At 50.5% G+C, this 14,085-nt stretch overlaps 1 protein-coding gene across 2 annotated transcripts in view; it reads left to right on the forward strand.

Annotated features, from left to right (window-relative positions):
• The first annotated feature begins 11,956 nt into the window (after positions 1-11,956).
• RAD23B (RAD23 nucleotide excision repair protein B) overlaps positions 11,957-14,085 on the forward strand; it is a 57,331-nt gene continuing 55,202 nt past the window's right edge. For both annotated transcript variants that reach the window (XM_077817950.1, XM_077817948.1), the window contains exon 1: positions 11,957-12,112. In XM_077817950.1, coding sequence (XP_077674076.1) covers positions 12,047-12,112 — 66 coding nt within the window. In that variant the 5' untranslated portion in view covers positions 11,957-12,046. The remainder of the gene's footprint in view (positions 12,113-14,085) is intronic.

The following is a 14,085-nucleotide window of genomic DNA, read 5'->3' on the forward strand; positions in this document are numbered from 1 at the left end:
AAGACAGTTATCACTGTTGTTAAATGTTTCAGAAAGCATTAATAGAAAACAGAACAAAAAGGCACAATTATGTTAGTATTATACATGTGAATTGACAATACCAAAAAGGAATTAAAGAATTCCAGGAAAAACTGAATCTGCACGGAAAGATTCACTTTTCTGAAGCTTAGCTGCTACCTACTGGATGGGTAAAAAGTGCAAGAATACCTCTCCTCCCTAACTGATGGATTTATCACCTCTATCCTGAAGTCAAGTCATTTGCAAAGTTTGTGATGTCCAATGAGAAGGTGCCAACATCAAGAAATTGATCCTTCTGGGGGATGGAACTCATCAGTGCCACTGTATGGACGAATGATGCATAGACAAAAATGATTGAGCAGTACCACTTCGTCTAAAGATCAGCAGCTCCTGATGACTAGCTTATTAATGACTGAGCTAGGTCTGTACGCCCAGTCTGATGCCCTACCCACTGGATCACGCTGCCCCCCAAACTGGTGGCTCGTAGCAGGAAGGAGAACAATCAACCAGCAGGCCGATGGACTTGCTGGCTGCCTGCTGCCTGTGCTCGTCATCGCCAGCCAGCTACATTTATTCAAACTCCTGCTCAGCAGCAGAGCTTGGGAAGAGCAGAGAGCTGGGAAGGGAAGAGTCACGCAAGCTGGAAACAGGGGCCTGGGTCTACGCTACAAGTTAGGCAGATGCAAGTTGCTTTGCATAGACCTATCGTATGCATGTGTCTATACTCAGATTTGACAATACCAAAAAGGAATTAAAGAATTCCAGGAAAAACTGAATCTGCACGGAAAGATTCACTTTTCTGAAGCTTAGCTACTGGATGGGTAAAAAGTGCAAGAACACCTCACCTCCCTAACTGATGGATTTATCACCTCTATCCTGAGGTCAAGTCATTTGCAAAGTTTGTGATGTCCAATGAGAAGGTGCCAACATCAAGAAATTGGCAGCTCCATTGACTATGCTTTGCAGAGAGCAGTTTGATTATGAGTCATAATATAAGTTTTTCAATTGCTCTCGAGTTGCATTGGCTATAGAATGGGGTAGGAACTTTGATGAGATTCTGTCACTTTGAAAGCTTGTTGGTCACCAAGACCTAAAAGTTAAGATTGTTTTACATAAAGTACTTAAGTAACTAGAGTAGCTACACATATGAGCAATCCCGTGAGAAGTCCAGAGGAACCACACACTCCAGCTGTCAGACGACCCATATTGTAGGACAGCAGTGTATTCTAGCAGCTGTATTGCTGCACAACAGATGGTCTGTACAGACTGCTAATAGTGTGACCAGCCCCCTGGGCCTTACCACATTGTTCTCCTTTAGTCAACAGGCATTAAAAGCAAAATGTTGAAAAGCGTGTGCTCCTAAATATGGACACCTGGGCCTAACTTTAAACACCCAGGTTTGAAAAGTTTGGTCTATGTGTGGAACAGTGCAATTTGGGCCAACAATTAAAATTTAAATTAATTTAAAACAATTTAAATTAATTTTAACTGCATTTTGATTAAAATCTTCCTGATAATGACAATGATAGCTGTAATATGTTATTAATAAATCATATGATAATAAACTGTTCTAACTTTTTAATAATAGCCCAAATAAAGGGAGTTTTTCCCAAGTTAGTCCTAAAGGATTTGTCTCACAATTTTACGATACTTATTAATATGACAGGCATGCTTGGAATCAACGTTCCAGATTAATCACAGCCAATAGCTGAGGTACGGTCCCTCTCAGAGTTCCTTGTAGCGCAGTCAGCAGTACATTCCACAATTGCCTAGTCGAGGCTTGGATTTGGGAAGACCCTTGATGGTGACACTATGAAATCACACAAATAGCACTAGGTTAAACTAAATTGACCACACACCCTCTGTGCTTTTGATGACCATCATGGTACTCAATATTGTCGTGGAGATGTTCAGATGTGTGCCCTCCTCTATAGAAGCTTTGCTCAAGTACAGCAGCCCAGTATGCAATCTCCTGCTTCCAGTTGTTCCTGTCACTATTTCACAGGGACAAAGGTAAGACAGAAGCCCAGACAAAGCATAAATATTACACAGATGGGCAAACAGAGTCAGAATCCTGATGCATTGAAAAAAAAAAATGGGCCAAGGAGATTCAGCTGATGATCACTGTCCAAACTCAAAAACTATTTTTTGCCTTCTCCCCTCATAAATCACTTATACTTAAAAGAAAGCCTCTGATTAAACGACCAAACTACTATTACAGAAACCAAAGATTTTCTAGATTTTTGTTTATTTCACTTGTAGAATCTCGTCTTATTGAATTCAATACACTGCCCCCTTAAAAATAACTAAACTTTATGCATACAAAAACTTACAAAGATTAATCCCTGTGACCAATCAATATTCTCTAGTGGGCATGCATAATGAGAGGCTAAGCTTCCAGAACTATCAGTCATGATAATTACAAGCTTGGAAAATGATCTTTACTTTTAAATGTTTGGGGAATCATGTAGTGTGCAGTGTGGTGTTCAGTTACAAACTCCCTTCCTTGGCAAGCCTCACCGGCAGAAGTGACAGGGACACTGATATGACTTGAAGAGAGACTTATGACCAAATTATAAAAAAAAAATAAAAAAAAAAATAGAAACTAGCCCTTTGTATATAATAACTTGAGGTGCAGCCCTGTTGCAAGGAGAGGGGCAGAAGCTGCACCACCCCAATAGTAGCAGCAGGAGCAATTGTGTCTCAGACACCCCTCAAGTCACAATTGCTCCCTTTAGTCCTCCTTGCATAAACTGGACTAGACAAACTGGACTAGACTATTTAGAAAAGCTGGACATGCACAAGTCCATGGGTCCAGATCTAACGCATCCAAGGGTGCTGAGGGAGTTGGCTGAAGTGATTGCAGAGCCATTGGCCATTATCTTTGAAAATTCGTGGCAATCGGGGAGGTCCTGGACGATTGGAAAAAGGCAAATATAGAGCCCATATTTTAAAAAGAGAACGCGGGGAACTACAGACCGGTCAGCCTCACCTCAGTCCCTGACAAAATCATGGAGCAGGTCCTCAAGGAATCCATTTTGAAGCACTTGGAGGATAGGAAGGTGAACAGTTAACATGGATTCAACAAGGGCAAGTCATGCCTGACCAACATGATTACCGTCTATGATGAAAAGAAAAGGAGTACTTGTGGCACCTTAGAGACTAACCAATTTATTTGAGCATAAGTTTTCGTGAGCTACAGTATGCATCCGATGAAGTGAGCTGTAGCTCACGAAAGCTTATGCTCAAATAAATTGGTTAGTCTCTAAAGTGCCACAAGTCCTCCTGTTCTTTTTGCGAATACAGACTAACACGGCTGTTACTCTGAAACCCGTCTATGATGAGACAATTGGTTCTGTGGTATGTGGAAAGAGGTGGATGTGATATAGCTTGACTTTAGCAAAGCTTTTGATACAGTCTCCCACAGTATTCTTGACAGCAAGTTAAAGAAGTATGGGCCGGATGAATGGACTATAAGGTAGATAGAAAGCTGGCTAGATTGTCGGGCTCAACGGGTAGTGATCAATGGCTCCATGTCTAGTTGGCAGCCGGTATCAAGCGGAGTGCCCCAAGGGTCGGTCCTGGGGCCAGTTTTGTTCAATATCTTCATTAATGATCTGGAGGATGGCATGGATTGCACCCTCAGCAAGCAGGACCAACACCAACTAAATCATCCCAGCCAAGGCTGTGTCAAGCCAGGCCTTAAAAACCTCAAAGAAAGGAGATTCCACCACCTCCCTAGGTAACCCATTCCAGTGCTTCACCACCCTCCTAGTGAAAAATTTTTTCCTAATATCCAACCTAAACCTCCCCCACTGTAACTTGAGACCATTATTCCGTGTTCTCTCATCTGCTACCACTGAGAACAGTCTAGATCCATCCTCTTTGGAACCCCCTTTCAGGTAACTGAAGGCTGCTATCAAATCCTCCCTCTTCTCTTCTGCAGACTAAATAACACCAGTTCCCTCAGCCTCTCCTGGTAAATCATGTGCCCCAGCCCCCTAATCATTTTGGTTGCTCTCCGCTGGACTCTTCCCAATTTTTTCATATCCTTCTTGTAGTGTGGGGCCCAAAACTGTACACAGTACTTCAGAGGAGGCCTCACCAATGTTGAATAGAGGGGAATGATCACGTCCCTCGATCTGCTGGCAATGCCCCTACTTATACAACCCAAAATGCCATTGGCCTTCTTGGCAACAAGGGCACACTGTTGACTCATATCCAGCTTCTTGTCCACTGTAACCCCTAGGTCCTTTTCTGCAGAACTGCTGCCGAGCCATTCAGTCCCTAGTCTGTAGCGGTGCATGGGATTCTTCCGTCCTAAGTGCAGGACTCTGCACTTGTCCTTGTTGAACCTCATCAGATTGCTTTTGGCCCAGTCCTCTAATTTGTCTAGGGGCCCACTGTATCCTATCCCTATCCTCCAGTGCATCTATCTCTCCTCCCAGTTTAGTGTCATCTGCAAACTTGCTGAGGGTGCAATCCACGCCATCCTCCAGATTATTAATGAAGATATTGAACAAAACCAGCCCCAGGACCGACCCTTGGGGCACTCCGCTTGATACTGGCTGCCAACTAGACATGGAGCCATTGATCACTACCCGCTGAGCCCGACAATCTAGCCAGCTTTCTATCCACCTTATAGTCCACTCATCCGGCCCATACTTCTTTAAGTTGCTGGCAAGAATACTGTGGGATACCGTGTCAAAAGCCTTGCAAAAGTCAAGAAATAACATGTCCACTGCTCTCCCCTCATCCACAGTGCCAGTTTTCTCATCATAGAAGGCAATTAGATTAGTCAGGCACGACTTGCCCTTGGTGAAACCATGCTGACTGTTCCTGATCACTTTCCTCTCCTCTAAGTGCTTCAGAATCGATTCCTTGAGGACCTGCTCCATGATTTTTCCAGGGACTGAGGTGAGGCTGACTGGCCTATAGTTCCCAGGATCCTCCTTCTTCCCTTTTTTAAAGATGGGCACTACATTAGCCTTTTTCCAGTCGTCCGGGACCTCCCCCGATCGCCATGAGTTTTCAAAGATAACGGCCAATGGCGCTGCAATCACATCCGCCAACTCCTTTAGCACCCTCGGATGAGGTGCATCTGGCCCCATGGACTTGTGCTCATCCAGCTTTTCTAAATAGACCCAAACCACTTCTTTCTCCAGAGGGCTGGTCACCTGCTCCCCATGCTGCAAGTTGCAGTGGGGGAGGTTTAGATTGGATATTAGGAAAAACTTTTTCACTAAGAGGGTGGTGAAACACTGGAATGCGTTACCTAGGGAGGTGGTAGAATCTCCTTCCTTAGAGGTTTTTAAGGTCAGGCTTGACAAAGCCCTGGCTGGGATGATTTAACTGGGAACTGGTCCTGCTTCGAGCAGGGGGTTGGACTAGATGACCTTCAGGGGTCCCTTCCAACCCTGATATTCTATGATTCTATGATTCTATGCTGTGCTGCCCAGTGCAGCTGCAACTCCAAGTGTGATTTGGCCTTCCTGATTTCATTCCTGCATAGCTGAGCAATATTTTTATACTCCTCCCTGGAAGGAAGTCTGGGTCTGATTCTGATCTCCTACTAGTGTTATTAATTATTGCAAATTTATTGACTACAGTAGAATTACTCTTGATTTGCACTTGCATGAGGTAGATCAGAATCAGGTCTGACAGTCTGTTGTATTTTGGGGTTGGAGACTTGACTGTGAATTTCCTCACTTTTGGGTGTGACCATGCAAATGCTTACACCCAAGTAACTTTACTCACGTAAGTAGCACCATTGCGTTCAGTGGGATTCTTCAAAGCTGATAGATTTTTCATAATCAGGAGGAAATTTTATTTTTAAATGGCAGTTTTAATGTACATTAAAGACCAGGCCTGTCAACCTTGAAAGGAAAGAATACTTTTATTGTTGAAAGATGAATAAAGCGGTGAATATTTAAAATTAGGCTAAGTATTGACAAATATAAACCATTTACACAGAAGTTATTTCTCTTTCAAACTGGAAATATGTTATGAATTCACCTGTTCTGGAGCTGTGTTTGCAGCGGGTTTCACTGATTTTGCTGTAACACATTCCAGAAAGGTCCATTGCAATATTGTACTAATGGATGTAACACCAACAAAGAAATCAGAGCTTATAAGCAAGCCTGGCATAGGTAACATAATATTGACTCAGTGGAGAATGTCACCCCAATGGGAGGGGGGCAACCCCTGGGCCAAAACACATAGTACTAATTTGGTACAACTGATACCCATTTAATATCAATTGTCAATTGAAAATTGCTGTTGTCCAAACATATTTAGGATCTTGCAACTAGCTCAATGTGAGTGTATCCATGTGCCCAAGGAAAGCCTCCATGGGCACAGATGCCCACGCATATAGATCTAATTGCAAGATCGGGACCTTACTACTATTCAGTACTCCCTGAGGCCCAAGAGATTTTTCATCTTTTCAGTTAACAGCTCAGTATGATTTTTGTTTCAGCTTGTTTTCCTTCAGCTCTGTAATTAATAATTTCACTTTGTAATAGTAAAGAAATGAAAACAAAAACCTCTGTTTGGGTGATTTGATTTTAAGCTAATGAATGTCAGATCAGCTACGGAAGAGTCTTAGATAATGGAGGAAAGACATGGGCGAACTGATGGGGACAAATATTTAGAAACGAAAGATCAGGTCTTTTGAACAGATAATAATCACGGGGGGCATTTAGGTTTGCAATCCAGACCTTAACTGAAAGTAGTGAAATCTTAGGTTCAACTTTACTGCCAGTGAAGCAAACAGGAATTTTGCCATTGACTTTGAATGGAAGCAGGATTGTTGCCCTTACAGAGTCAACAAAAAAAAAAATTGTTACCAATGTACATTGTGAGCCTTGTTATGCTCACAGAGCAATAATTGTTCCCAATGTGGTAGAATGAAAAGAGAAGAAAACGAACAGATTCCAAAGCAGAAAATATTTCTCTGCTGTCGAAGGACCAAACACGGTGGAAGCACCACAATTCTACTACCTGTAGGAACCGGGCTGCAGAAAGAGCATGCAGGTGGTGGTGGGGTGGGCGGGGGAGATGCCACATCTCCAACAGCCAACATCCGCAGTGACCTGCTTTATGGAAATGAAGAGGTTATGTATGGGCCGTACGATTGTCAAGCGTGCGACTACTGGGTTTCTGTCCTGCTCAGATCCACTGGTTCCAAACCCTACAAAGGAGAAGCAGATGGTAAAGTTGCCCCAGGGCCTTGCCCTCTACACTAGGGGAGGATTATGCTCTTTTTCATCCGCTGTTGATTCCTCACTTAAAGCCCAAGTAACAGGCTTTGATAATTTCATCCTAAGAAATTAAATGTCTTTGGATTCGAAAGAGACAAGGTGGGTGAGGAATTGGACCAACTTCTGTTGGGGAGAGACAAAAGTGGGGTTTACACAAAGCTCTTCTTCAGGTCTGGGAAATTAGCTCTGGACTTGATTCTCATTTACACTGATGCCATTTTATACTACTCTGCCAAGGTAAAAGGGCCTTAAAGTGAGCATCCGTTTTCTTGAAGCCATCTTTAAAGCCCCGTATGCTGGCAGAGAGGTGCAAAACAGCCTCAGCGAAAATGAGGATCAGATCCTATATTTGGGAGGAGAAGTTTGCAATGTATAAATTGCAACCATGCACAAATGATAAAAGGGATTGTTTATGTTTAACTGGTTCTATTTGATTTCAGTGGTGAAGGGTAGTGCAATTGATGGAAATTGAACTATTCGCTACAAAATATCTACATTTGTGCTCACCTATTAACTACAAAACATCTATATTTACATGCTGAAATCAGCATTTAAGGAGGTTTGATTGCTTTTAATTCAAACACTGCTAAATGAAACGCTAAAGTACAATTAAAGGTTTTAGCTGCAAAACAAAAAATTAGATACAGTAGCATGCAGGAGTAGTAAAAGAGGGTAAATGATGTTTTAATTTGTAAATAAACAACCAGTACAAAAACAAGTGATATTAGATGTGCTTGAACACAGAGGGGAGGGGACAGCTCAGTGGTTTGAGCATTGGCCTGCTAAACCCACGGTTGTGAGTTCAATCACTCTCTTTTTGAATGACCCTGAATACAAAGCAACCAAGTTATTCTCTGCTGTCAAGATTGCTGGATTCCTATTAGCAACAGTCAGCAGTTTCTTTGGCTGTCTGGTAAAAGCGTGTGTCAGAGCCCAAGGTGCAGTGGATGCAGACAGCAATGCCCCTCACACATTCATTCTCACTATGACAGGTTTCAGAGTAACAGCCGTGTTAGTCTGTATTCGCAAAAAGAAAAGGAGTACTTGTGGCACCTTAGAGACTAACCAGTTTATTTGAGCATGAGCTTTCGTGAGCTACAGCTCACTTCATCACTATGAGGCTCCTCCTAAATCTCCCCTGGACTACAGAGAAATCCTCCAATTTCTGATCCTCAGTGCTGCTTGGGAACCTTGCAAAATTATCAGAGACATTCATCAGTTTAAGCACAAAATCTAATCCTCCAATTTACCATGCTAATGATGATAATGATCCAAATATTTTACTTACTCATTACAAAGTTCTACTCACCCTGCATAAAGAGAGTAAAGAGAACTTTGCAAGGCATCCTGGGATAAGAAGGAGGAGGGATTTTGTTATTATTTATAGTATAATAGTGTTGTAGTTGGAGCATTCATATAAGTTGACATCTAAATGATGTTAACATTGATATTTAATGGGGATTTTAGGTGTGTCTGTGTGTGTGAGTGAGACAAGGTGGGTGAGGTAATATATTTTATTGGAACAACTTCTGTTGGTGAGAGAGACAAGCTTTCAGGCTACTCAGAGCTCTTCATCAGGTCTGGGACAGGTACTTTGGGCTTGTCTTCACCTACAGCACTACAGTGGGGTATCTGCACCGGGGCAGCTACGCCACTGTATCGCTGTATGTGAAGATGATACTAGTTAATCCACCTCCCCAAGAGGCAGTAGCTGTGTTGATGGGAGGAGCTCTCCCATCAACATAGCGCTGTTTACATGGGGAGTGGGGGGATTAGGCTGGTATAAGTAGGTCACTTAGGTGTGTGGATTTGTCACACCTCTGAGCAACATAGGTCTGCAAAGTAAACCTGGCCTTAGGGCTTGTCTACACTACACAGCTTTTAGGGACACGGCTGCGTCGCTACAGCCGTGCTACTAAAAGTCGGGCAGCGTAGCCAATGTCTGACAAAAATCTTCCACCCCCCACCAACGAGCAGCATTTGTGTTGTCGGCAGGAGACTTGTCGCAGCTAAACTTGCGCCTTTGGGGGGTGGGGGGAGGAGGCTGACACCGTTGAAAGACAAGTTTTGTCATTCAATTGCCAGTGTAGACATAGCCTTAGTGTGTCACAGCTAAATAGGAGATCCAACAGACAGGATATGCACCAAGGGACCATTAAAAGTGAAGTGGCCCATTAACAACCCTCTAGTCATAGGACAAAAAAAGGGTGGGGGTTAACGGGTTACAGAGAGAGAGACAGACAGACATCATTAAGCTCCATAGAAGTATAGTGAGACAGGATTTTTTTTATAGGGGCATCATAAAACGAGTATAACACTTTTGCTAAAATATGTGGGAGAGGTGCCATCCATGTGTAATGCTCATCACAACCCCCGTGTGCTCAGGCTCCTGTGTATTATACTGAAAAACACTCTACAGGGGTAGCAGCCGGGCAGAGGACCCTGGATCCCAGCTCCTCCTCCAGTCTCAACTGCTCTTCACTCATGCCCAATCCCAGACAGCCCCGGGACTGCCCCTTCCCTCCTCAATCCTAGCTCCTTCCAACAGCCCCTTCCCCCCAGCAACCCGAACCCAGCCCCCGAGCAGCCCCTTCCCCCCAGCAACCCTAACCCAGCCCCCAGCAGCCCCTTCCCCCAATCCCAGCCCCCAGCAGCCCCTTCCCCCCAGCAACCCTAACCCAGCCCCCCAGCAGCCCCTTCCCCCCAGCAACCCGAACTCAGCCCCCCAGCAGCCCCTTCCCCCCAGCAACCCTAACCCAGCCCCCAGCAGCCCCTTCCCCCAATCCCAGCCCCCAGCAGCCCCTTCCCCCCAGCAACCCTAACCCAGCCCCCCAGCAGCCCCTTCCCCTCAGCAACCCGAACCCAGCCCCCCAGCAGCCCCTTCCCCCCAGCAACCCGAACTCAGCCCCCCAGCAGCCCCCTTCCCCCCAGCAACCCGAACCCAGCCCCCCAGCAGCCCCCTTCCCCCCAATCCCAGCCCCCAGCAGCCCCTTCCCCCCAGCAACCCTAACCCAGCCCTCCGCAGCCCGTTCTTCCCAATCCCAGCCCCTCTTTCCCCCCAGCAACCCGAACCCAGCCCCCCGCAGCCCCCTTCCCCCCAGCAACCCCAACCTAGCACTCAGCAGCCCCTTCCCCCAATCCCAGCCCCCTAGCAGCCCTTCCCCCCAGTAACCCTAACCCAGCCCTCCGCAGCCCGTTCTTCCCAATCCCAGCCCCTCTTTCCCCCCAGCAACCCGAACCCAGCCCCCCGCAGCCCCCTTCCTCCCAGCAACCCCAACCTAGCACTCAGCAGCCCCTTCCCCCAATCCCAGCCCCCTAGCAGCCCTTCCCCCGAGTAACCCTAACCCAGCCCCCAGCAGCCCCTTCCCCCAATCCCAGCCCCCTAGTAGCCCCTTCCCCCCAGCAACCCGAACTCAGCCCCCCAGCAGCCCCCTTCCCCCCAGCAACCCGAACCCAGCCCCCCAGCAGCCCCTTCCCCCCAGCAACCCGAACCCAGCCCCCCAGCAGCCTCCTTCCCCCCAATCCCAGCCCCCAGCAGCCCCTTCCCCCCAGCAACCCTAACCCAGCCCTCCGCAGCCCGTTCTTCCCAATCCCAGCCCCTCTTTCCCCCCAGCAACCCGAACCCAGCCCCCCGCAGCCCCCTTCCCCCAGCAACCCCAACCTAGCACTCAGCAGCCCCTTCCCCCAATCCCAGCCCCCTAGCAGCCCTTCCCCCCAGTAACCCTAACCCAGCCCCCAGCAGCCCCTTCCCCCAATCCCAGCCCCCTAGTAGCCCCTTCCCCCCAGCAACCCGAACTCAGCCCCCCAGCAGCCCCCTTCCCCCCAGCAACCCGAACCCAGCCCCCCAGCAGCCCCCTTCCCCCCAGCAACCCGAACCCAGCCCCCCAGCAGCCCCTTCTCCCCAATCCCAGTCCCCTAACAGCCCCTTCCCCCCCAGCAGCCCCTTCCCCCAATCCCAGCCCCCAGCAGCCCCTGCCCCCCAGCAACCCGAACCCAGCCCTCCGCAGCCCCTTCTCCCCAATCCCAGCCCCCAGCAGCCCCTTCTCCCCAATCCCAGCCCCCCGCATCCCCTTCCCCCCCAGCAGCCCCTTCTCCCCAATCCTAGCCCCCCGCATCCCCTTCCCCCAGCAACCCGAACCCAGCCCCCCAGCAGCCGTAACCCAGCCCCCCGCAGCCCCTGCCCCCAATCCCAGTCCCCCAGAAGCCCCTTCCCCCCAGCAACCCTAACCCAGCCCCAGCAGCCCCTGCCCCCAATCCCAGCCCCCCAGAAGCCCTTTCCCCCCCGCAGCCGTAACCCAGCCCCCCGCAGCCCCTGCCCCCAATCCCAGCCCCCAAGTGGACCCTGCCCGCCCCAGCCCAATTTAGCCCCTCCCCCTCCTTCAATCCCCTTCCTGCCCAGCAGCTTCTCCCGCCCCAGCCGAAGCCCTCCCGGCACATGCGCACCGGCCGCCCCCTCCCGCGCCTGCGCGCCGAGCGTCCCTGCCCCGCTCCCCTCCCCCTCCTCCTCGCTTGTGCAGGGGGCTGCGGAGGCGAGTCATGATGGCGGCGGCCAGGCTGTGAGCCGCGAGAGACTCTCCCCCGCCCGCCCGCCCGCCCGCACGCGCGCCCCCGCCCCTCCCCCGACGCCCCCTCCCTTCCCCTCCCCTCCCCTGCCCGCGCGCCCAGCGGCGGGAGCGGCCCCCGGGGCCCCGGCGGCGGCGGGAGCGGGTCCGGGAGGCGCAGGCCGCGAGCGCGGGGCGGCCGAGCCCCGGGGCGGCGCCCTCGCCATGCAGATCACCCTGAAAACCCTGCAGCAGCAGACCTTCAAGATCGACATCGACCCCGAGGAGACGGTGCGCGGGGGGGCGGGCCGGGCCGGGGAGGCTGGGGGGGGTTGGGGTGATAGAGGTGGGGAGCCCGGGGCGGGGGGGGGAAGTAGGCCCCTCCGGGGGAGAGGTTGGGGGAGTGGCGCGGGGGGGGGCTTGGGGGGTGATAGAGGTGGGGAGGCTGTGGGGGGTTGGGCGAGTGGCCCGGGGGGAGGTTGGGGGGGGTGATAGAGGTGGGGAGGCTGTGGGGCGAGTGGCCCGGGGGGAGGTTGGGGGGGGTGATAGAGGTGGGGAGGCTGTGGGGCGAGTGGCCCGGGGGGAGGTTGGGGGGGTGATAGAGGTGGGGAGGCTGTGGGGCGAGTGGCCCGGGGGGAGGCTGGGGGGGTGATAGAGGTGGGGAGGCTGTGGGGGGTTGGGCGAATGGCGCGGGGGGAGGCTGTGGGGGGGTGATAGAGGTGGGGAGGCTGGGGGGGTGATAGAGGTGGGGAGGCTGGGGGGTTGGGCGAATGGCGCGGGGGGAGGCTGTGGGGGGTGATAGAGGTGGGGAGGCTGTGGGGGGTTGGGCGAGTGGCGCGTGGGGAGGCTGTGGGGGGGTGATAGAGGTGGGGAGGCTGTGGGGGGTTGGGCGAGTGGCGCGTGGGGAGGCTGTGGGGGGGTGATAGAGGTGGGGAGGCTGTGGGGGGTTGGGCGAGTGGCGCGTGGGGAGGCTGTGGGGGGGTGATAGAGGTGGGGAGGCTGTGGGGGGAGTGGCGCGGGGGGAGGCTGTGGGGGTGATAGAGGTGGGGAGGCTGTGGGGGGTTGGGCGAGTGGCGCGGGGGGGGGTTGGGGGGGTGATAGCGGTGGGGAGGTCGGGGTGGGTGGTTAGCAGCTGTTCCAGTTTGTGAATAGTGGAGACCCGTTTTGCAGGGCATGTGTCTCCTTAGGTGGGGGGAGGGGGGGGTGAGGGAGGACTGGTGCGTCTCTGCTGGGTGAGGCCTGTGTGTGTCTGGTGGGGTTGGTGTATGTGGGGAGACTCATGGCCTGGCCTGGGGTGCAGGTTGCTGTGACTGCACTTCTCCTCGGGGAGGGGGGGAGCATTGGAGGGGGGTGGCTGTGCTGGGTGTGAATTGAGAGACCCCAGAGGCTTTTGTGTGTGTGTTTGGGGGGCGGGATTCTAGTAGTTCCTTTAGAGTTTCGGTTGCAGTGACTGCTCTGTAGTGGGGGTGCATGCGTGGGGTGACTTCGCTGGCAGTCCCTGTGAGTGGTTTCAGAGTAGCCGCCCTGTTACTCTGTATCCACAAAAAGAAAAGGAGGACTTGTGGCACCTTAGAGACTAACTCTGCAAGGTGGTGGGGGACGGGTGTTACTGCAAAATATTGATATTGGGGTGGTGGTGGGGGGGTTGTATGTGTAACTAAAATGAGGGTTAGGTACTTATACCCTGTCCAGCTTTGGAAGTTCACTACGGTGCCCTTTAAACTCAGAGAGGAATGTGGGTGCAAACTCTTACAGCTTGTTCCCCCATGTTACACCCATACGTGCTGCCATCTTTTAACACCCCACTGGGATTTCAGTGGATCTTCCCCAGGCCTTGCCCATTAGGGCTCGGCAGTGAAACTATCCAAAGACCTCTGTGCCTCATCATTTCCCTAGGTTTGATTGTTTAAACACCTCTGCTCTCCTCTTCTCCCCCCACCCCCAAAAAGAAAAGATAATTGAGTGTTGTGAAGGGTAGCTGCAGCTTGCTCACAGTGGTGCTTGGGTCTAGACAAGTTGGCTGAGAGAGATTGTGAATGTTTAATTGAAATGTACACAGCGGAGTCCTTCACAGGCTTAAAACACTAGCCTTTATAATTAATCCCTACCCAGGGAGTCGCTTTCTCTCTTTTTATTCCCCTTCTCATCATATTGAGTGAATTGGAGCAGCTCTGAGGTCCTAGGAAACCTCAGCAAAAGGAGAGGATTAAGGGGGGGGTTTGCCAGCCACACAAGCCATGCATGTGAGACTGCAAAAAGTATTG

The sequence above is a fragment of the Eretmochelys imbricata genome, chromosome 5, assembly GCF_965152235.1.
Source record: "Eretmochelys imbricata isolate rEreImb1 chromosome 5, rEreImb1.hap1, whole genome shotgun sequence".
In the NCBI taxonomy this organism is placed as follows: Eukaryota; Metazoa; Chordata; order Testudines; family Cheloniidae; genus Eretmochelys; species Eretmochelys imbricata.